The 24459-nt window shown below is 41.1% G+C and overlaps 1 protein-coding gene across 3 annotated transcripts in view; it reads left to right on the plus strand.

Annotated features, from left to right (window-relative positions):
• Ntm (neurotrimin) overlaps positions 1-24459 on the plus strand; it is a 1004130-nt gene that overhangs the window by 816175 nt on the left and 163496 nt on the right. For all 3 annotated transcript variants that reach the window (XM_048343631.1, XM_048343632.1, XM_048343633.1), the window contains one exon: positions 3963-4195. In XM_048343631.1, coding sequence (XP_048199588.1) covers positions 3963-4195 — 233 coding nt within the window. The remainder of the gene's footprint in view (positions 1-3962; positions 4196-24459) is intronic.

The following is a 24459-nucleotide window of genomic DNA, read 5'->3' on the forward strand; positions in this document are numbered from 1 at the left end:
TCTGGTCAAATTTCAGCTGCTGGGAGAAAAAATAAAACCACAAGGAGTCTACTATGGCTTTCCAGAACATATCGGTTGCAAGAACATTCTCAAAAACAGAGTAATGGGAAATTGTTTCTGACAAGAATCGTTTCTTACTGTTCATTCACTCTGCACGCTCATGTTGCCAGAAACCAAATATCTAAATAAATGGTTCTCAAAGCCCAGTCTCCAACTAGTAGCATCAGAACCACTTGGGGTGAGGTCAGAAAGGCAGATTTGAAAACTCCAAACTACTGAGCTAGTAACTTGGGGGTTAAGGGCTCATCCACCTCTGTCTTATCAAAGATTCTGTTTGAAGTTGAGAATTGCTGATTTAACTGGTATTATTATTTTTTTGTTTGAAACCTAGAAGGGCATTTAACAACAGTGAGTTCGAAAAGTAGAACACAACAAAGAGAAAACTGGGGGTGAATACTGGTCCTAGAGTTTTGTTTCAGAGTGATCTTAGTCTCAGTTACTCTCATCTGTAAAAGGACAACATTAACTGAACACAGTCAAGTTTTTGAGTTGTGAATAGTATATGGAATAGACTTGCACGGTTCCTAGCAGAATGTTATGTGTCCAAAAAGCATTGGCCACCAGTGTCAATTACACCCACCCATTCTCTGCTTGGACCCAAGCAACATCAGAGCTTTGCTGTGAATGTTGACACAGGTACATGATGAGGAAAGAAGGCTGTGAGTGTTTTGTCCTTTTTTTAGAGACTTTGAACCAATGCGGTACCAAGGCCAGCTTTGAGACAGTCCAGTCCAAGACTGGTTCTATGTGGAGCATAAGGGAAAGAATAGTATCAGGAGGTTCTTCTGGCAGCTGTTTTCCAATGTGAGAACATGCTGGATACTGCCATCACAGCCCCAAAAAGTGTTGGAATGCTTTCTAAACCAGTCTAACCTTCATTTCAATTCAGGTTACCTGGAGATCTCTAGAAAATGCAGATTTTGCTCCTTTGCCTCTGATTTTGGGCTATTTTCCATTTCTTTTTCTTTTTATTGAAAAGGTGATGTAAGGTAATGAGTACATTTCTTTTTGAGAAGTGTTGCCCTCTTCCTCATTTTTTCCTGCTTCCCTCCACCCGCTCCCAGACTCCCCTCCCCTCCAAGTTGTAAAGTTCATTTCCAACATGTTGTCTAGTGAATATCGCTGTTGCATTGGTCCACACTTTGTCCCATTATTTCTGAGATGCACTTTCCCTTCCCCAAATCATATAATCTTATATACAAATCAAAAGGTACAGGAAAAAAACAACACAGTGATAACAAGGCATAAACCAAAGGGGGGAGGAGATAACTACAAATAGCACATCATGGCATTGGGGTTTGAGATCATGACTTCATACTTACTAGACAGGAGCTTACCATTTGGGCTATGCCTATATTTCCAGTCAGTTATTTTTGCCTAGGTTGTCTCCTATGTATGCTTTCCTCAATAGCTGGAGTGAGTCATACACAACACAACCATGCAACGAACTATGATTTGTCCAGTTAGGCTCTGGTGAACCATTTTATTTTGGCCTGGGTAGTTTTGGTAGCATTATTCTCTCAGTCTTAGCCTCCTGTGTAGCTACCACCACAATCAATAATTGAGGTGGACTTTGTCGAACATTTTCCCCAGGCTGGCTGCAAAACCTCAATTCTACCTGCTGAGTAGCTATGATTACAGGCATGAGTCCCCTGCATTTGGTGAGATTTTGAATTTCTAAAAGGCTCTCAGCTGGAGTTGATGAGGCAGTTGGTGATGTTGATGCTACTGTTTGCAGATTACATGTGCTAACTCCACATGTAAATACTAAAGTACAGGTGGCTCATTTCTAGGAAAAGCCTACTCCTAGGATCATTGATGTAGCCATCACTTAGAAGAGTCTAGATTCAGGCTTTCAATCCTCATTTCATATCTATTTATCAGCAAGTCCCACCCTTCTCAGGAAGTTCAAAATTTGAGATGCTGTCACAGCTGGGTCTATGGTTTTCTATCTGCATAAGAAAGTACATTTACTTGAGTGCTTTTCTCTGTCCGTTTCAAGCTTCCTACTAATTCTTGAGCAGAGATCTCTGCCTTTCCATTTCACACCATGCCTCATAAATTATGTAGGTAGCACTACACACACTGTAACACCAGAGGCTTTCCAACAAGTGTGATACAACTGGACTGTTACTCTAAGTTTACACACACACACACACACACACACACACACACACACGCACGCACGCACGCAGGTTTCAAAATTTCTGAATCAGCAGAATAGGGGATGGTAGAGGTTGTGAACCTCTCTTGTGATTCTGGCCTAAGTGGCCCATACATGCTTTGAAAAGCAGTCATCTGACCTTTTCCTAGGCAGGTCTTCCATTCTATTATATCATAGTGAGCTAGAGAGACCTTACATCTCCTACATTGCTAGAAAATATTTTAAGCAGTGTAAAACCTCCTGAACTCCAGTTGGGCAGTCTCCCCCCCTAAATTCTCAGCAAAGCATTCATATACACACCAGTGGCCCTCCAATGGTAGTGTGACATTTACACAAGTAAACCAGAAGGGATGCACAGTGCCAGTGGTCTCATCTTGAGAGAGATCACCTGCAGAAGCAAGAAATGGTAGTGTAGCAGTACCCAAGAATAGCTCCTCACTATTTTTTTTTATGGTCAGAGATATCATTTTGAGAATTTGATAGAAGCAAACATTCCTCCCACTGAAAAGTTCTCCTTTTCACAATCTCTGAGGCCTAGACAGGACTAGAAATTGGTAGAGTTGGCTAAGAGATCTGATTTCAATACTTTCTTTCTCTAACCTGGGGCCAGACTAGATACTTGGAACTCTGAAGTCCTGCTCTTTAAAGCAGCAGCAAATGGGTGAGAGCATCTATACTCAGATTTATTGGAGGAATCAAATGAGACAATCTGAGATTGTTAATGTGAGAGGCCTTTGTACACTGCCAAAGGATGTATAACGTGAGGCATCATTATACATACCATGCAACATAGCTATTTTCAGCAATGATACTCAGGATCAGGACAGTGTGTTTGTGAATTTAGCCTAAGGCCACAGAACATACTTAGTGTAGCTAGAGAGAGAAATGAATCCAGACAGAATGTTACGATGAAGACTTGGCAAGAGTCTCTGGGAAATTTCAAAGTACAGAAAAGGGAAGGAAGCATCTACAATTTGAGAACTCCAGATGCAAAAATAAAAGAGAGGAGATCTATTTTTATACATGCAAACAGTTTGGGGATTTTTTGGAAAATGCCTTTAGTCTAGCAATAATTGAACATTTCTGCCCCTGGGTATAATGAAGATAAATAGCAATGGTGGTAGTCCATATTTAGGTTTGACTTCAGAAGCCTTCTGTTTGAATTTGCTATTCTGAGATGAGTGCAATGATGGCTGGTAGTTAAAAGCTGGATTTCTGAGCTAGCACATATTAACCATATAGTTTGGGAAAGAGTTTAGTTTCTCTGTGCCTGGAATCCTGTTCTAAAAGAACATATCCATAGGGCTGTGATAAGTACTAGACAACTTGTTACTACACCCAGGGCCTACAGTGCTAGGGACGTCTAGTCATGCATAGATTGTAAGTGAGAAGTTATTTTGGAATGAAACTTTGTTCCAGTGGTTTGAGGAGCACTGAACTTCTCAGGACATAGAAATCTGAGACAGCCTATCATCCTTAGGCTCTCATCCTCAGAAATTTCAGCTATGTTCCAGAAAGACCCACCCATGTAAGCAACAACAAAAAGCAAAACCCTCTAACATGGGATATGCATGTGTGTATCCTGGGAGTAAAAGAGGAAGCTAAGTCATAGTAGAAAGATGGATGTTTCCTTGATAACCTTTCCAGAAAGCTCTCACTCCAATGGCTTTAGTTTTTGTTTGCTTGCTTTTTTCCTATGAACCTTTGACTTACTTGTCTGGTTTTTACCTTCCTTCAGGTGCACCATTGACAACCGGGTCACCCGCGTGGCCTGGCTAAACCGCAGCACAATCCTGTATGCTGGGAATGACAAGTGGTGCTTAGATCCTCGCGTGGTCCTCCTGAGCAACACCCAAACCCAGTACAGCATCGAGATTCAGAATGTGGATGTGTACGACGAGGGCCCGTACACCTGCTCAGTGCAGACAGACAACCACCCAAAGACCTCGCGGGTCCACCTCATTGTACAAGGTGAGCAGAGCTTGTCTGGGAGGCCTGGGTGGGTGGGTGGCTGGAAGGGGTGCTATTAAGGACTTTTACTGCGAGTCCCAACAGATGAGTTATGTGGCTTCTATCCATGGAGGGCACCTTTCTGGTTATTATTTTGCATTTAGAAGCTGAATTTTTCAGTAATTTGCCCATTGCCCCTTTTTTGTTTTTATTCCAATAATATATTTCTTAGTAAATTATCTTGCAATTATTGCTTTTCTTGGCTTTCTATCACCTAAGCAGTTTTGAAATTGTTCCATCCAACTCGAAGCTTCTTTATTTTATGGCCAGCTTTTTAATGGTTATCTGATGGCACACATGTGGTCTGCCCTTAGGCCAGTCTTCAAAGAAAGCAGATCCAGCCAGCATCCTAGGTCACTTCCTCCCCCCCACCCCCCACCACACCCCCAACCCCACAGTTACCCTGTATGTCATCTTTTCTCATCTGCAGGTCCTGGGTTTTCAGCCCCATGTGTTTCCTTTACAAACAGGCTCAGATTCTCTGCATCTTTCAGCTCCATAGCACTCCCCTCCATCCTTCACATCCCCAACCTTATGTATTTGCTTGGGGTTTTGTTGGAGCAGTGATTTTGTTTTTTTATTTGTTTGTTTTTTGATACAATTCTGATTTCTACTCTCTGTTTCTTGGGCCTGGGGATTAGTGTTCATCTCTGAACTGATCCCGGAGCATTTAGAAACCACTTTACAAGTGAAGATATACCTACTTAAAGTGTAAGAGTTTAAAGATACATTGGACTGCTATTTGGTGGAGAGGCTTTGATCAAGTTATCACTGTGCTTGGGGGTTTCTTTCTGTAAAAATGGGGTCCATGTAAGGAGCTGGGATGAGGATTATATCTTACACACATGGTCTATAGAATTTAGGAAAAAAACTGCCTCATAGAAGAGTCATTTACATGTCATTATTGTGCTATCATTTGTTCTTTTCTTTGTTCTCTTTTCAAATACTATTGTTCTCTTTTCATTTTTAAATACCTTTTACAGTAGATGAAATACTCACTTTATCATCACAAATAACGGAAAATGCTAGTTGCTACTCTACTGGAGTTTCTTCCCCAGGCTTGTGCCAGGCTCCTTTCCTCTAGCCACAGATGCAGGTACAGGGTGGCAAAGACCTTCCTGCAGCTGCCCTTGTTAGTCAGCATGCTTGAGATGTGCAAAAAGCTGGGTGTGATTTGGTTAAGGGAAAACAGGGACGAATGGGGCTTGATAAGGAAAGATCAGAGCTAGAAGAATTAGCAGGGATGGGAAACCATTTATCTGGCAAAATCCATTTGGATATCTATAACAGTATTTGCTAGCCATACAAAACTATCAATACGGGAAGATGGCCATAGGCAGCTGATGAGAAACACATGTGTCCACCCCATTGAGTACCAAATGATTTAGCTTGTGAGGCATTCCTCATTCCTGAAGAGAAAGACACTGCAAGAGAGGAAAGCTAGCAAATATTGGATAGTAAATCAGAATTGTAAAGAGCAGACTAGGGTGAGTAGTAAGGGAAGGAAGGCATAGTAGACAAAAGGGACCCTCAGGCATAGTCAGAGCTGCTGCTAGTGGAACACTGGTGGTCACAACAAGTTTTTACATATTATGTTGATGCTTTCTTCACAAGAGGAAATTTTGATTGTTTTCTTTCTTTTGTTTGTTCTATTCATGTGTCTATTTTTTTTGAACTCCAGTGTGCAAATCTCTCACTATGTGTGTGTGTGCGTGTGTGTGTGTGTGTGTGTGTGTGTGTTTGGCAGCAGGGTTTGAACTCAGGATCTCTCACTTGCTTAGCTTCTCAGACATGCCTTAGTCCAGATTTTTGCTGATTAATTGCAAATTGAGTCTCTTAATTTTTCTACCCAGGCTGGCTTTACACTGAGATCTTCCAGCTATCCACATCTTAAGTAGCTAGAATTATAGTTATGAGCTATCAGCCCTGGGCCAAGCAATATTTTCAATAACTTAGAAGTTATCAGTAGGGCTGGGATGTAGCTCAATGGCAAAGTGCTTGCCTTGCAAGTGTAACATCCTGGTTTCGATCCCCAGTACTAAAAAAAGAGACAAAAAAAAAAGAAGAAGAAGAAGTTATCAGTGAACATTGTAAGTCTGAGAGTAGCTATTGCTACATGAGATCTGGGGTTCAGTGTGGCTTCGTTTTCAACATACACTGTATTTTCATTGTAGATAGACAGAAGGGTTTAACAATCACCATTCAAAAGGAATATCTGGAAAATTCTCCAGGATACTGTGTACAATTCATACTGACCAGAGTGTTTCAGATCCTTCTAGGGACAAATATCTGGCAATAGCAGACAACAAATAGAACTGGTGAGACATTTGCTCTTGGGAGCAATGCCTTTATGAAACTGGAAAACAAGAGGAATGAAAAAACTGCTAAAACTTTCTTGAAAACCAGAAGCCACTTTTTTTGGACTTTTTTTCTTATTTATTGTCAAAGTGATGTACAGAGAGGCTACAGTTTCATATGTTAGGCCTTGGGTACATTTCTTGTACTGTCACCTCCTCCCTCATTCCCCCCTCCCACCTCCCCCTTTCCCTCTCCCCCCATGGGTTATTCAGTTGGTTTACACCAAATGGTTTTGCAAGTAATGCTTTTGGAGTCGTTTGTTTTTTTATCCTTTGTCTCTCGATTTTGATATTCCTTTTCACTTCCCTAGCTCTAATACCAGTATATACAGAAACCACTTTTTAGGTCATTTTTCTCTTCTGTCACCTTTTTGTATGTTACCCACACAATTCTTCCTTAACAGAGTAACAAGTATGAATTGAATATTTAATACATGCTTATTGAGATAGATGGCTAGAATTATAGGACCAAGATCTTCTATGGACTTCAAGCATTCAAGACTGAGTAGCTGGTGGGAGGAAGGAGGTGATGGAATGGTGGGCACTGCAATCGACATCTTTCTTCACTCATGTCCAAGCTAATGGAAAATGTCTAATCCACAGCTAGGTGTTTACACCTGTGACTTGTTAGGTGCCCTCGTAGCTTGACACACCACCTGGAGTATTGGAATCGTATCTTGGGCTAATTTTCAAATGCTGATGGGTGTATCGATCTAGAAACAAGCTGGGTTAAAAAAGGCATTGGTCTTATACACCGACTCAGCTCAAGCTAATCCGCTGTCAATATGCCTGGACTGAGTATTATTGACACTTTAATGAATAGAGGACCAAAGTTTTTTCAGAGCCAGCCAGTTCCCCCTCTTCAAAGCAATCAGACAAACTAAAAAGAGCTAGGCTCCTCTGTTTCTGTGTTGGAAAGAAGATACACTAACATTGAGGATTTAAAAAAATGTATGTTTACTTGGGATCATTTATTACACAGAACAGAGACACTAGCAGAATATGACTATCTGGATTTAAGTTGCTTTTCCAACTCTGAATCGAACACTGCTAGCAAGTCTTTTAACCTACATGTTGTTTTCAAGATGGTCTTAATGTCACTAAATTTATAAAGAAATTCAGCAATATTAACAAAGAACCAACCTGACATTCTTTCTATGTGTATGTGCCTGTGTAGTCAGTATCATACTTAAATAATTCCACACAGAAGTAAGTAATGGCATTTTTACATTATTGTGCAATGTATTTAAAGTCTAGAATTATGGAATCATGGCTAGCAAACATCCTATGTAACTGATCATTATTTTATTCATCTTCTTTTTTATGCTGCCAGTAGAGGGGTTTGAACTCAGGGCCCTGAATACAACCATGATACTATTTTTATTTTAACCTGAGAAGTGGGCCCTAAGCCTTTTGTGCACGATTATTCCTGCCTTCCTTCCTATGATCAGTAATCACTGAAAACTAACTGGTAACACGTACCTAGCCGAGATATAAGATGAATAATGGAAAACTACTCTTGATGAGCTAGTTCACTCTGTGTAGAGAAGATGGAATTGTATAACATTTGGCTAAACCACCCCCAAGAATTTAGTTTCTGGGAATACAGGTGCTGTAGGCCAAACTTTTACTCAGAACACTTTTGGAAACACCTGAAGTACATGTGGTCTTTTTACTCCCATGATTTTTGATGAAACATTTTAGAACACTCAGAAATAACCAAGACTAAAATCAAACTGGCCCATTTATGTGGCAGGCAATGTCCATAGTACTGTTAAGTGTTGAATTTTACATTAGTGCCAGAACAAGCAGCTAAGGGAGTAGGGACTGGAGTCTGAGGGGTAAGAAATGTGGGACTGGAGCTACGGTTTGAGTGTTGGGAGCTGAGAGCTGAGAACTTGAGGTGGAGAACTGGAGTCTCAAGGGCAAAGGGCTCACTCCGGGCTGGTGGCTAGGGACCCAGAGCTGAGGGCTAGTGGTTAGAGGCCCAGGGCTGAGGGCTGGTGCTTAGGGACCCAGGGCTGAGGGCTTTCCTTTTCCTTTCCTTTGCTTGAACATTAAGTACCACTTTCCATCTCCTAACTTTTGGGTTTTCTTCTTTGTTCTCTGGGATTTTTTTGTGCTTTTTTAAAAAAAAATCTGTTAATGTCCCATATCTTTGTGGCAAAGCAAAAAGTAAAATGCAGAGCCCTTTTTATCTTTTAGAATGACTGTATGGGTCCATCTACCTACTGACTGTACTTTTTATTATTAGAGGTTTTTGTTTGTTTTTTGGTTTTTTGGTAGATCTAAGGTTGTATAAATTCCTCCATCCCATTATACAGATTTGAGAGTAATTCCTGAAGGAGGATGAAGCAAGTGTCTAAAGCCTGCATTCAGTTTGTTCTAGGCTCCACATGAGAGCTCTTGCCCCTTACTGACAATGGGCAGTAGTGGAAGTTGCAGAAATGAATGTTAAGTTGAGCTCTAGAGAATACCAATAAAAATAAGGATATGATATGTGTCAAAGCCCATTGGTCCAGGAGCAGGAATCAAAGGAAGAATTACAGACAAAAAGCTCAGCTCCTACTAAGAATGTGAGCTTGCCTGGAGGGAAAGGTGATGATGGCACTTCTAAACAGAATTATGTACAGGTAGATTTCAGGAGAGGAGCAGCAGAGAAAGGCTCAGGCTCTGGGCTGCAGACACAGCCCAGCCAATCACATGGACAAACTTCCCAATCAAGTGAAGAACAGGAGCCCAGGGGCCAGTGTGGAAGGGATGTAGGTGAGAAAGCAGAAGGAAAGGACACCTTGAGAAGAAAACCAAGCCTAGTAGCTACTCACTACAGTGGTCATTTTAAATTAAGTTGGCCAAAAATTAAACAAAATGGAAGACTTCTTCAGGGATGTTAACCCTGTTTCCTGTGCTAAAGTAGTCTCATTAAATGAACATAAACTTGTGTCATAGAGAGTTTTACCAACCAGAGCTGTAAGTAGCAGAAAGTGCCTTCCAGGATGATGACCAGAATATTTGTGATTTGGAAAGGGAAATGGACTTTTGGAGAGAGGATGAATGTAAGAAAAAGATGGTTAGTGATCAGTCAGGCACCAGTTGCTCACATCTGTAATCCTAGCTACTCAGGAAGCTGAGATCTGAGGGTCATGGTTCAAAGCCAGCCCAGGCAGGAAAATCTAATAAACTACTCAGAAAAAAAAACAAAAAACAGATTTGGAGCTGTGGCTCAACTGGTAGAGCACTAACCTTGACCACAAAGATGCTCAGGGATAGCACCTAGGCCCTGAGGTCAAGCCCCAGGACCAGCAAAAGAAAAAATGGAAAAGATGGTGATCATTTAAAAACAAAGAGAATTATTCACAAAAGGTGAAAGACTGGAGTTCTTTTCTTAGGTAGAACAGAGAATATACTATCCAAAATATGGATACGAAGAAATAGCACTCAAAGATTTGCAAATCCAGCTAGAGAGCCAAAATCTAATCTTTTAGAGGCAGAGTAAGGCAGCACTAGCTAAGATTTATTAAAATTTGAGTCTAATGATTTTTACCCCCTTGACCTTAGGGTTTTCTGCTTTATTAGTATAATTAATAAGTGGCTGATTCTTGAATCCAGCTAATTTCAGAAACCTTTTCATCTTCTTGATCCTATTGCCAAACCAAGCTTTGAGTACACCTGTGATGACCATGCTCCAGTCTCCATTGTTCCCAAGAGGAAGCCAGACCTTGGATGACTCAGGGACCATGAAAGACTCTACAGGGAAGAACTGTTTGCCAAATTACAGGCAGTTCTGGAAGGTATCTCAAAAGCCCTATTTCTGTTTGTACAATCCTGGGGACACTAGTATAGCAAATTGTGTTGTGATTGTCTGCAGAATGCTAGCAAAGGGCTTCCTTATCAGAGCATAGAAAACTGACTTCTCATCCTTGACCCAGGTACCTGAGGGACTTTAATCTCACTTAGAGAATCATTTGCATGATAGAGAACAGGAGAATGCAGAGCTTATACAAACAGAGATATTAGTGTAATAATAATAATAGTAAAAAGAAAGCAGTTGGCCTCTTTATCAGTTTTCCAGGTCCTATCTAGGACTCTCTTTTGTTATTGGAGCATCTAACCCATCCCCTCCCTTTTGTTTGGAGAAAATGAGTTTTCCTCTTTTCTTCCTAGGCAGAATTAATCTGAAAATCCCTGCTATTGTTTGATAGTTAATTACCTGCCTTTGGAGTCAAACAGTTCTGAAGCTCAGGTGAAAGAGGGAGGGGGAATGTTCATGCCTATAGAATGGCTCAGCCATGATGAGGGAAAGAAGCCAACAACAACGTATGTGTATTGGTACCCAATACCTGTGTCACTGAAATTCCAGGGAGAAAGGAACTGGGCTAGCAGACTACTAGCCAGCAGGGGACATGCAAACAATAGAGCTTTAGCCACCTCAGTCTTCACTTTTTTGTCTCTTTGTGCTAGCACTGAAGCTTGAATTCAGGACCTGGGTGCTGTTTCTGAAAAGTTTTGTTTTGTGTTGTTTTTCCCCTCAAGGCTAGTGCTCTATCACTTGAGCCACAGTTCCACTGCCAGGGTTTTGCTAGATAATTGGAGATAAGAGTCTCAAGGACTTTCCTGCCCATGCTGGCTTGAACTTCAATCCTCAGATCTCAGCCTTCTGAGTAGCTAGGTTACAGGCTACTGGTACCTGGCTTAGTCTTCATTTACCTTTTATTGTGTTCAAGTTCCTAATTCTCTCCCAATACCTACCAGATATACCCTATCACGTTGCTTCCTAATCATGAATAATTAATTGACCTTCTCAAGCTGAACTCATTACTAAAATTAAAAGAACAGGAGCCATAATGTTACAGTTCCAGATACTTACATACTATAGAAGCCATTCACTCTGAAGCTGAATGGAAGAACATTTTAAAACACAAAATGTCAAAGGGAATAGTGTGATCTAAACAGCAAAGATTCCTGTCTCTCTAGACATATCAATTAGAAGACATGACACCCACTTAGAACTACCAGGCTCCTATGGAACTGAGAAGATCCTTTACCAACCATTTCTATCCAAGCTATATCTGGCTGAATTCATGGTGGAAGAAAATGTCATCCTTCCATTCTCAATAGACAGAAGTCACCTTATGAGGGAGTCTGTGTGCTTCTACAGTAGCCTTCTCAGGAGGTACACTTGAAGGTCCCAATAATCTCTCCTTTTCCTGCCCTAGTCCAGAAATAGATGAAAATGAATGTTTGGTCTGGACATAAAGCTCCACTTCTGCACTTGGTAGAATACTGAAAAAAGCAGGGAAATTCAATTCGACTATAAAATTGTACTGTTCCTCAAAGCACCCTGGGGAATGCCAAGGAAGTAGGGCATGTTACCTGTCCTTAATTTGCAAAACGTAGACAATGTACAGGCTAGGCAACTCCTTTCTACTGGAGTGATTTTTCTCAGGCGCTTGAAGCAGCTCTGAATGTGGACAGTTGTGAGAAAAGCTAGACCACGGGTCCCATCTGTCAACCCATGTGAATCACCCTCTAAGCAGGATGGAGGTGGGAGACTAATGTAACCTCAGCAGGACTCTGTGATTAAAATCATGTGGTCAAATGAGTGCCATTTTCCATGCCTTTGGGTATGGCCGAGTGGAGCCATCCTTCAGGTTTTCTAAGTCATCCCTCAGGTTTGTACATCTGCCTCCAGATGCTCCCTGGTCAGAGCAGTAAAGAAACATCAGACTCCTCTGCTCCAGCCTCGCAAAGGCACAAGATATTTGGTCCTTACAGAGCAGAGTTCAAGTGACCCTGATGGTACTAACACAAGGCTGTAGCATCCTGCCCGATAAGCAGTGATGGCTCCCTAAGGATATTCAATAAGCAACCACCAAATCCACCAAATGTGTTTTCCTTAGGTGATTTTCTCTAGGGAATTTGAACTGCCTCAAAACTATCTCAGTTTTCCACACCATAGGATAGAGAATTGGGCTCTGATTTTCTTTACTTCCTTTTTTTCTTGTTTTTATTCTCTGGATCTTGATCATTTCTGCAGCTTCTAGTGAAAAAGGTTGTCATTTTATTTTGGGAAAAGGACAAACATCAGATCCTGAATATCAGCATATTCAAGACACTTTCTGGTAGTCTCTCATTCCCCACACCAGAGGTGCTGATTTATTCAAACTAACTTGAAGGAAGTATCTTCATTTATTTATTTTTAACATTACCAAGGATTAAAATCAGGGCAATAATACTTGCGAGGCAAGTGCTTGAACACTAGGGCCCCATTCTCTAAGCCACTTTTGCTGTAGTTTGTTTTTCCTATAGAGTCTGGTGCTTTTTCCTATGACAACATTACACATAAATCCACCCTTCCTATTTCTACCTGCTCAGAGGCTGATATTACAGGCTTTTGTCACTACACCTGGCCACTAAAATATTTAAACTTAAAGGTTCACAGGAGTGATCTTTGATGACATGAGCAATCAGAACAGATCTGGCTAATCCCAGAATAATGTATATCCTTATTGTCATATTCCTACAGATAATAGTTCAGTAGTATACATACAGTGCAGGCCACATTTACATCATGTATACAGTGACTTCAAAGACAGCATTGTTGCTCAATGTGCTATGACTATTCTAGGGAAACACTTACTTGAAAGATGGAAAGAATTTTGAGTCAATCTTCTCATCTTGATGAAGTTACAATGCTTACCTTCTGAGGGCCTGCATAGAGAAGTTGATATAGGAGACTCTCAGACCTGCTTTTGTTTTGTTAAGCATTATCAATGAATATTTTATGATTATATTTAATGGTCATTGGAAGCCAGGTACTATAAAACACAAAGCTCCTGTTAACATTCCTGTCCTGTAAGTAGGCCACTGAAATACTAACAAACATGTGTCTTATAAAGTATCAAGGGGGCTGGGAATATGGCCTAGTGGCAAGAGTGCTTGCCTGAAGCCCTAGGTTCGATTCCCCAGCACCACATATATAGAAAATGGCCAGAAGTGGTGCTGTAGCTCAAGTGGCAGAGTGCTAGCCTTGAGCAAAAAGAAGCCAGGTCCTAAGTCCAAGGCCCAGGATTGCCCCCCCACAAAAGTATCAAGGATTAGGATGTTTGTGCATAAATATAATGAATTCACCAAGAGGGGGTGAGCTCCAAGGGTCCATTTCACAAGGCCCTTTCCTTGTGAGTGGAGATTTGGGATCCTTAAGGAAGAGATAGCATCCCAGACAAGAACAATGGCCTGGGCAAACCTTGAGGCCCTGATACAGTATGACATGTTAGAAGAAGAATGAAGATTTTAGCATTGTCACAGAGTAGTTTTGGGGTGAATTTGCCAGACTTTTGGCCAGACAGGTTTAGTAATGTCTCAGTTCGGGGTAGAGTCATAGATTTTCCACAAAAGACTAGGTTTTCCTTGATAATTGGTAATTATTCAGGGAAATGTACATTATCTTTTTTGTTCTTGATAATGGACAACTATGTGAAAAGCTATCAATGGACTAGAACATAACAAATACCTGGGTTCATAAACCTTGAGACAAACGAGGAAGTCTCTTCTTCTATGGCCCTTACATGGTTAAGACAGAAAGGGACAGCTTGCTGATGAACTGTTCTCCTTTGAGTCAGATGGTGAAGGACTAAGTGCCAGTTTACAATTGCAATTGCTATGTGATGGTTTCTTCAGAGTGCATCTCAGGTACATTTCTTTACATGGAGTGCACAGCATTGAGTTTTGCTGTGACACTGTGATGCTTGTGCCAGACAGGATGAATCTGCTGCCAGGCATAAATGACAGCTGCAAGAAGGGGACCCCTACCTTTAGGTCCCTGGAAGATCCTTTTCCCTCTTACATGAGAGATTTCCCATTTCCAATGTCTCTTAGGCTGTCTAAAAACTTTAAGATGTCACGACTAGGAGTGTATCTTAAGGCTTGCATTCTTGATGGATGTTGTCTGTGGTAAATTAGCATTCCGACTTGATGAGGAAAAAAAAATCTACCTGATGTCTGCGAGAGTTTGGCTCAGTGGTACCAAACTGCTACAGTTTTGAGGGAGCCTGTGTTTTTCTTTTGATTTTTCATTTCATGTTATTTGAGAAAGAATTTATTGATTTAAAATTAGGACAGTTTAATTTGGTGGCATGTTTTCTTTATGTCTCAATTATATATTCATGTCTTTGTGGCAAACTCAGCTGGTGGGGGATTAAGAATTCAAAATAGAGGATTTTCACTTGGCAAGTCTTGCTTTCCACTGTGATTAATTGGGAGTCCGCACAATGAACCCGGCTTGGCTCCTTTAGGGATTTAATAGCTCCGTAGAAAGATGTGAATTTCAGAATTTAAGAGTCTTGGGTTCCAGTTTGATTTTTGATAATAATTACCTGGGAAAATGACCTACTTATTTCAACCATTCCCAGTGAGGCAATTCGTTGAAATGTCTGATAATCTGAGTTAGAGGAAGCTATGGAATAGATACCGAAGAGCAGAGCATGGTTTACTAATGATGGAACTTTTGCTTCTGTTGACCCCTGTAAACAGATCTCATCCTTTGCACTAGGAACTGCTACCTGAGCTACTGCTGATGGATGCCCCTGTTTCCAGGAACAACCTATACCATACCCTCTTTTCCCCATCCTGATGCATCAGCTAGGGCTCCTCTTTCTCAGCTTTGTCCTGGTGCTGTATCTCACTCAGGTCTGTCACTACTCATGCCCTCTCTTCTCAGACCTTTGAGCAGTTTTATGATGGTCTTAAAATTCTAAAACCTGGGCTTTAGAGATGAGAGACAGTGCTCATAGTACCGTCCCTTACACTGAGGGTGCTCGCTTCCCTTTCTTCTACCATGAGAAAGGAAGATCAGAAAATTGTTTTATTTGCTTTTCAAATATACATAGATGACCCTTTTTCAAATACCAAATAATGATGAATGAAGATGGTTGGTGCTGGTGACCAGGGTGCAAAATGAGGTAGTATCAGCAAGTAAAAGGTAAAAGAATTTCTTCTAGCCAGACACTGGTGGCTCACTTGTGCAGTACTAGAAACTCTGCAGGCTGAGACCTGAGGATATAGGTATGAAACCAGACTGGGCAGAAAAGTCTCAGTGAGATTCTTATCTCCAATTAACTGCTGAAAAAAAGTGGAAGTGGCTCAAAGTTATAGAGTACTAGCCTTGAGCAAAAAAGTTCAAGGACAGTACCCAGGCACTGAGTTCAATCCCACAAATGACAAAAAAAAAAAAAGAAAAAAAAAAAAGAGTTCCTTCTAGTGTGGTGATATTCATGGACCTTCAAGGACTTAGAAACAGGGTCCTTCTGCACATTTGGGAACAAGATTCTGTTCTTCCTGAAGATCAAACAGAAAGTTTTGGAAATGGGTCATTCAGCATTTCTCTCCAGACAGTTAGAATGCAAACAAACTGCCCAAACCCACTCTGCTTCTCTCATCCACCGTTTTTGTACTTGCAGCCAGAGTGATCTTTTCAAGACTTCTGCTTAGCTCAGGAGAGCCAATTCCTTCTCATGGAATGAATATCAGCTCAAGGGACTGGCTCAAGGAAAAGGAGACCTTTATATAACTGGTTGATGTGACATCCCTGTGTCACCGTTTATTTTAGTTTATTTTGCTATTCATGATCTTTCTGGTTACACACCCTTTGTAAATTCTCCCCCCTTTTTCTTGTTCCAATCGACTTTATTTTTCCTGAAAACATTAACTCAAATGAAGGTTTCAGAGAGCATTTTCCCAACCTGGCATTAACACCTGTCACTCCCACTTTCCTCAAGAGTTAAAGCTCTGTCTTTCTTTCTAGTTCTTGCCACAGAGAGAATGTGTGTCTGTGTGTGTGTGTCTGTATGTGTGTGTGTGTGTGTGTGTGTGTGTTTGATTACTGGGCTGTGTCTACATTATATTCTGTGCTCAGTGTCTGGAATTGAAAAGATATTCAGGGACTATTTGTTGGATGATGAATGGACCTACGGAGTTTCTTTATAAAAATAGTTGAACAAAAGTATTTGTCTGTGTTTTATTCATTACTTGTTGTGCTGTGCTAAAGAATAGTCAAGTAAAGATAACAGATCCTGATTCTTAGGGCCCAGGAATATAAGTTGAATGGTAGTGATTTTGCATGTGTGATTAAATTAAGATAACATTATCCTGGGCCCTAAATATAATCACTTGTGTTCTGTAAGAGGTAGGTTGTGGGGAGGAAATGGCTGGTGAGATAAACTAGAAATAATGAAGACTTGTACAGAGATATTTGAAAACACTGGCTTTGAGTCTTAGAGTGATGTGGACATGAGCCAAGGCATGTCAGCAACCACCAGATGTTAGAAGAATTGTGGATCAGTTGTTCTGCTGGGGCCTCCGGAGGAAGCCCTGATACCTTGGTTTCATCCCAGCAAAAGTGATTTTGGATGTCTGGCCTCCAAAACTTAGAATGAATAAGATTCTGTTGCTAAAATATTTTTACATATGCATCTGTTACACAGTCATTAAAATAATTCTCTCTGTCGATCTCTTTGTTCCCCCACCTTCTGTTAATTTCTTAGGCCATCTATATACATACATAGGCACAAGTATTTCCATATTGTTCACCTTCCATCATTTTCTTTCCCTCTCTCCCCTCCCCTAGTTTCCCTAATTCCCCTAAACAGTACGATCCTCATAATCAAGGTCTACATGTAGGTATATGTAAATATGCAAGTGTGCACATGCATATGTACACATTCTCAGATGTGGTACATGTGTCTTTAGAGTCATATATTCCATGATTGGAGACATGTAGCATTTAGATTTTGAGTTTGGACTATCTCACCCACTGCAACAGGCTGATCTCCAGCTCCATTCACTTTCCTGATAATCACATAAATTTCTTTTTGTGTGTCATAGTCTATGATATATTTATATCGTACACTCTTTATTTATTCATTGATTATTGTGCATCTTGACTAAACACACCATTTGGCTATTGCAATAACATGAGTGTGCAGAAATCTTTTTTGTATATTGATTTAGACTCTGGATATATGCCCCAAAGTAGTGTTTGGTTTTAAAGGTGGCACTGGCATCCAAAAATTTAAATCCTAATGGAGGAAATTGGGAAAAACAAATAAACCCTGATATTCCAGAACTGCTGGAAATTTTGGTTTTTATAACTTAAATATATATTTTTATTATCTTTAAGTAATTATACAAGGAGTTACAAACCAATTTATAAATACAATGCATCTTGATGAACATGACCCCTTTAACTACTACCACTCAGTCCTCCCAATCCATCCCCTCCCCTCAATTTTCTAAGTTTCATAGAATATGCATTGAATATTTTGATTGCATTCTCCCCTCTGCCCTGCCTTTCTTGACTTCCCCAATACACCTTTCAAGTGCCAGTTTCCTGGTATTCATTTTGTTGGACTATAAGTTAGTGCTTCTTAGTAATTATACCAGTTGAATTCCCCTCTGAAAATACCATACTTCAGCTAATACATTTGTGTGCACTGTATATAACCCTGTATGTGTTTATTTGTACATTTATAAATCAGTTCCATCTTCCATGTATGAGAGCAAACCTGTACCCTTTGTCACTCTGAGCCAGATTCACTTCACTTAGCATCATTTTTCCAGGCCCATTCATTTCTTTCCTACTGATGTGACATCATTCTTTCTAATGAATGAGAAAAATATCATAGACATATCACATTTTCTCTGAGAGGTAAAGTAAGTCTCATGATTGGGTCTGTTTCTCTTTGTTACAATTGACCATCCATATCTGCAAGTCTCTGGTTCTGTGTAATTATAGTTGGCCATTCGTATCTGCAAGCCCCAGGTTCACAGATTCAACCAACGTCAGATCAAAATCAGAGACAGGATACAGTCTCAGTATCTCAGTGGTAAGCACTTGGCTAACATTCCTGAGGTCCTGGTTCCATCCCCAGCATCACAAAGAGGGAGAAAGGAGGGGCAGTGTGTACTCTGAGAGGTTCATTCTCTAAAGAGAAGGCAGCAGCTGCCACCTTGGTCTCTTGGATTGCTTTCTCTAGGGTAGAGATCAGAGGTTCCAATCAAGGACAGGATAGGAAACTATTCCTATGCTAGGATATTGGAGGGCCCAGTAACTGCATCCAGATACCAGCCTGACTTGTTAGGATCTGAAGCTAGGATAGATTTTCCTATTTTTAAAATGTCTTTAAAGAAGAAAAAATGTTACGACTTTCTGACAAGGCCAATAATGCTTGAAATAGTTTCTCTCTGGCCCCTTAAAGCACGCATTTGCTATCTCTTGCTGGGAAGATGTTTAAATAGTCTTGAGAAGAAGCCAATAGGGAAGGAACTCCAAGAATTTCCAAGAGACAGCGGGAATTTTCAGCGTGTGTGTGTGTGTGTGTGTGTGTTTATGCGTGCCAGTACAGGGACTTGAACTCAGGGCCAGAGCACTGTCATTTAGCTTTGTCCCTCAAGGCTGTCTCTCTATGACTGAGTCACAGCTACACTTATACTTTTTTGTAGTGATTAATTGGGATTAAGAATCTCCTGGGCTTTTCAGCCTCATCTGGCTTCAGTGATCCTCAGATCTCAGCTTCCTGAGAAGCTAGGATTACAGGTGTGAGCCACTGGCACCTGGCTGAATTTGAAGACTTAAAGCAACAACAGTGAAAGTACAGTTTCTAACCCCAGCTCAGCCCTCACAGGCCTGCAGCCTCATCTGACACTGGCTTGATTTCCCAAGACAGACATTGAGCTGGAACTTACCAACCAAGCCCCCCACCCACACCCCTGCCCTACAACTGACTTATAGGAACTATGAGACTCAGTAAACATTTCAAGCCTCCAAATTATCTATTTATCTTCAGGGGAGGAATGCATCTGTATGGAACATGTATAAGCTTTTATTTTCTTGTCATTATTCCCCAAACAATAAGTATTTGCATAGAATTTACATTACATTAGTTATCAGTAATCCAGAGATGATAAAGAAAATGAAAGCCCTTGTATTGGTTATTTGCAAACAGGGCGCCCTCCTGGAAGGGACCCAACAATCTGTGGATTTGGGCATATCCTCAGGGTCTTGAATACAACACCTGAGAATATTGAGGTGGGATTCGGTTGCTTCCTAAAGACTTCTTTTTTGGAAATCCAACTTGTCATGATAAGGAATATGATGGGTACATAGATGTTCCATCACTTTCACTTGGATTGATTCCCATCTCCACAAGGTGCTCAACCAGTTATACCTTGGAGCCACCTGTACGTGGACAGAATACATCCATATAGCAAGTAGGAGAGTAAGCATAGGAGAGTGAGAACACAGGAAGTGAGTATTCCCACAAGGAGAAGGGTGCACACAGAGAGAGGGGTGCATAGGCAAAGAGTGAGCACAGAGGAAGTAGGTGTGCATTCAGGGAGTTTACAAATAAGGAGATGTGGGACACACAACTACGGTAATACTCTACTCTGGTCTGATCCTGTCTTGTCTCATGTGTCCAATCATAGTTCTTCATTTTGATATTCTACTCTGGTAATTTGTCCTCTTTTGCTCAGGTGCTTTCTGTTGGGCTATTGCTCAGAATTTCCTTCTCACCTCTACCTTTATTTTTTCAACTTCCTCTTTTTCATGGCCATAGGCCCCCACCTCATCTTTCACCAGCCCTCAGTTTTACCTAGTTTATCCCAGAGCACAGCTCTGCAGCCTGTTCTCCCAATGCCCTGCTCCTGCCCACCTCGCCTCCTCAAAGGCTGCTGTCACCCAGGCACTGGATGCTGTTTCTCTACTCATCGGGCCCCTTGGTTTTGCCCCCTACACTTTGAGCTCACGTTGCTATTGTGAGGAGGAGTCAGGAAATCAGATAACACTTTTTGCTTATTTTTCATTTCACTTAATAAGCACAACTTGAAAATGAGCTGAGGTTTCATTCACAGTATATCATTTCCAATCCCAGGAAAATTCTCTTCCTGCACTAGGCAGGTAGGGAAAACTGCATTATTTCAAGGTTCTTTGTTGAGACTCAGGATGCATCAGAGTGTGTGTGTGTGTGTGTGTGTGTGTGTGTGTGTGTGTGTGTGTAGTGTAGTGTGTGTTTATGTGTTAGAGCACTTTATATGGAGAGTGTTTGTGTTTTAGGGCGCTTTTAATTTGTTTGTGAATGAGAATTAATTTGCAGCTGGTCATATGCCTGACAGACCAAACCTGAAGACCACAGAGAGAGAGGGTTTAGCCATGTGGGTGCAATGAGCTTAGAAGTGGGGCTACCCAAGAAGGACTCTGATGATGTTTCTACCTATCTCATCACTGTCCTGCATTCTGGTCATGGGCAAGAGGATGAGGAGCAGAATAGCAGCCAAGGGACAAAACATGTAGGCTAGGTCTGAGTCCAGTGGTCCTGTTATGCCCAGAGGCCTCTTGTACACTGGGCTTTACTCCCCATTGCAACAAAATGATCACTCTGGGGTGCCCTTTGTGGTCTAGTCATAGGGGACAGTGAAATACCCAGAATTCGAGACCCCCCAAAGAGCACTGAGAAAGCAATTCTGATGCAAAAGCAAAGAGTCATTTATTGGCAAGCTAGAGCTTGCACCTACACCCACAAGGACACAGCCAAGATGGACGAAGCCCCCAAGCACAGGTAACACTGGGTTTTTATAGTAAACAAGTCTAGGGAATTCCCAGTTAAAAAGACATGTTATTGGTTACCCTTTAGTGTGTTAGCTATTCCTGAATAGCTGGGGCATTGTCACTTAAGAGCAAGACAGTCAAAGTTTGCAGAAGACATCTGGGGGTCAGCCTTCACCTGTTATCAACCTCGGGACTGTTAGTGGGGGGTGCTGCACGGGACTTTTGGCGCCAGTCCCCTCCTGCTATATATACACTAGTTACTTTTTGGGGAAGTAACTTGTCAGGGGCTTAATTGCCTGGTGGAGTACCTGACACTTCAAATATTTATCTGCTGATATTCCAGTACACAGCATAATTATCAAACAAGGCAGTGAAGTGTCTTACAAACAATGGCTAAAGCATACTAACTTGAACTGACCTCTGGTCAAATGAAGTCTCTCTGGCTACCTTGATTATTTTAGACTGCATTTTGTTCAGGCTTCACATTGACATGTTCTGCAGTTATTCCAGGAAGCTTCAAGGCCCAGTCATGCCCAAGCTACAATATAGGTGTGCACCGACTGCTCAGGCTCCTCAACAGCAAGCATAGCTCCTCATCTCATATAAGTAATCCCAATAAGATTTATGGCTATAGTTTATCAAAACCTTATTGTGTAACAGCCAAATGCTAAATGAAGCTCTTTGTATATAATATCTCATTTAAATTTCAGAAGACCCTCCCTAGTAAAGGCTCTCCCTAGCCTGACTTTGGAAACAAGAAAGCCAGATATCCTGGGCAATATTACACTGAAATCAGAAAGTGGCTGGCAAGACCCTGTACCCAGCCTACCTCACCCAACCACGCACTTGAGGCATTACCTCCCTTGGGTGAGCAGAGGCTCAGGTTAATAAGACTTGGAGGACTGGATGCCTATGAACAACTGGCATTGCAAGTAGGACCAGGGGCTCAGATCAGTTCAGAATTAGAAGCTACCTCAGAGTCTACTTCTCAATGGCTTTCAGCCACTTCAGCTATTGTTAAACAATATCACTGTTGACTTGCCCAGAGATTTTGATTCACCTTATTGGAGGTAAGGTCACTGTATCATTATTTTTTTAAGCCACTGGGTGCTTCTATTTTTTTTGTCCACACAGCAAGCCATTGTTTTGATCTTACAGGTAGGAGAAGGTGAAAGACACATGGTTAGCTGCCTCTTAATCTAAGGCCATACCCCAGGCTGAAGAGAATTGTGTTAACGAATCCTATCTCCCATCCAAAACTCATTGACTTGTCACTGATTAACTGCATTTCTTACCTTCTCTGGGTGAGGGAACACCAAACTTGTGATGGATGAGAATTTGGCCAGAGATGTGACACAAATGCATTAGACTAATAACAGAGGTCTATAAAACAAAAGAAGTAAATCTTGTCTTGAGGAATTGTTATAGGGTGTTCATATGAGATAATAAAGATGATATATCTAGTTCAAAATATGGTAATTTTCTATTTTTTTTTTTGCTTTGTTTCTTATCTTTTCCCCCATTCTTTTCCTTCCCTTTCCTTCCACTTCTGTATGGACATTTTCATTTAAGTCCCACCAGATATTCTCATGAGCTCAGGTGGTAGTCATCAGTAATACCAACTTAGAACTTGTAAAACCATTGTGTAAACTGAGTGTGTTCCTTTATTAGCCTAGAAACTCATTGAAAATGGCCTTTGCTGTTAAAATAACCCTGAGCAATATGACATTACCATGGGGCCTCAGCGAGAGTTTTCTGAAGAAATACCTGCTGTCTTGGTTGGTTGAGAGAAAGCTATGATTTACATGGAAACTAGCCATAATACACAATAGCATTTTATCACAGTCTAGGGACCTCATATTCTGCCTACCCAACTCCTTCCTAATCTTATTTCCAATGATGATGTAAAGATAATTATGATGCTGATGATTGGTCCAAGGTTAGCAGTAACATTGTAAAATAACTAGGCCTTTGTGGACTGATTTTATTAGGAGGCATGATTTCTTTTAAATCATTGCTTTTAATTACAATAGGAAAAGAAGTCCTTGTAGAATGGTATTTATACACTATAGATTGAGTGCCTCAGTAGGTTTCACAGTGATTCATCTCAAATTTCCCTTTATCGCCCTGGATTTTTTTTCCTATAAGACTGCTATAAAGCCTCAGCTTCCTTTGAATGATTGGCCCCTTTCTATTCTAGCCTTAGCTTCTCACTCAGACTTCATGACATCTAATGACCCACCTAAGCCCTTTGCTTTACTTACTCTGGTTTCAGTAAATATACCTACCTCTCACTATCCAACTCTAGAAAGCTAGATCTATAAGAACATGATGGAATCTGTTCTTGAAAGTGTCACAATAAGTCCAGATTGAACTACTCTGCCTCCCTTACCCTGAAAATTCCTCTTGATTTTATATTAGAAATCATGGAAATAGTACTTTTTTTCTTTTTGCCAGTCCTGGTCCTTGAACTCAGGACCTGGGCACTGTCCCTGGCTTCCTTTTGACCAAAGCTAGCACTCTACCACTTGAGCCACAGCACCACTTCTGGCTTTTTTTCCCCCCTGTTTATGTGGTGGTGAGGAATCAAACCCAGGGCTTGATGCCTGGTAGGCAAGCACTCAACCACTAAGCCACATTCCCAGCCCCAAAAATGGTAAAATTTTATATGCATTTCTCAGGAGAGAGAATTAAAGGTCCCCACCACCGCCATTTTTGTGCCAGTCCCGAGCTCAGGGAAAAGTACCTGATCTTTCTTTGCTCAAGGCTAGCTCTCTACCACAGGAGCCACAGCTCCACATTAGGCTTTTTGGGTAGTTGCTTGCAGATAGGAACACACAGACTTTCCTGCCCTATCTGGCTTTAATCCTCATTTCTCAGCCACTGGAGTAGTAGAATTACAGGTATGAACCACTGGCATCTGGCTAGAGGTCATTCTTTAAAACATGCATAATATTTCATGTCCTCTAAAGGAAGCTCCTTTAGCTAGCAGTCTTCATGCATTCTTCTGATCCTGTGGGCAACCATTATTCCTAACTTTCCAACTTCCTTGGCACTGCCTGGGCTCAGTCATTCACCCTGTATTACCTGACTATGGAAATCCTGCCAACTGTTCTTCTCTATGCATGCTTTGGCCAGTGGCCACAATAATAGGAATTGGAAACACTGATGGAATCTCTACCTAAAGTAAGAGATATTTAGGCTTCACTTACAGAATCTCATTCAAATTTCACAGTAGCCTTTGATATAAGTGACTTTGTAGAGGA

The sequence above is a fragment of the Perognathus longimembris genome, chromosome 3, assembly GCF_023159225.1.
Source record: "Perognathus longimembris pacificus isolate PPM17 chromosome 3, ASM2315922v1, whole genome shotgun sequence".
Classification (NCBI taxonomy): Eukaryota; Metazoa; Chordata; class Mammalia; order Rodentia; family Heteromyidae; genus Perognathus; species Perognathus longimembris.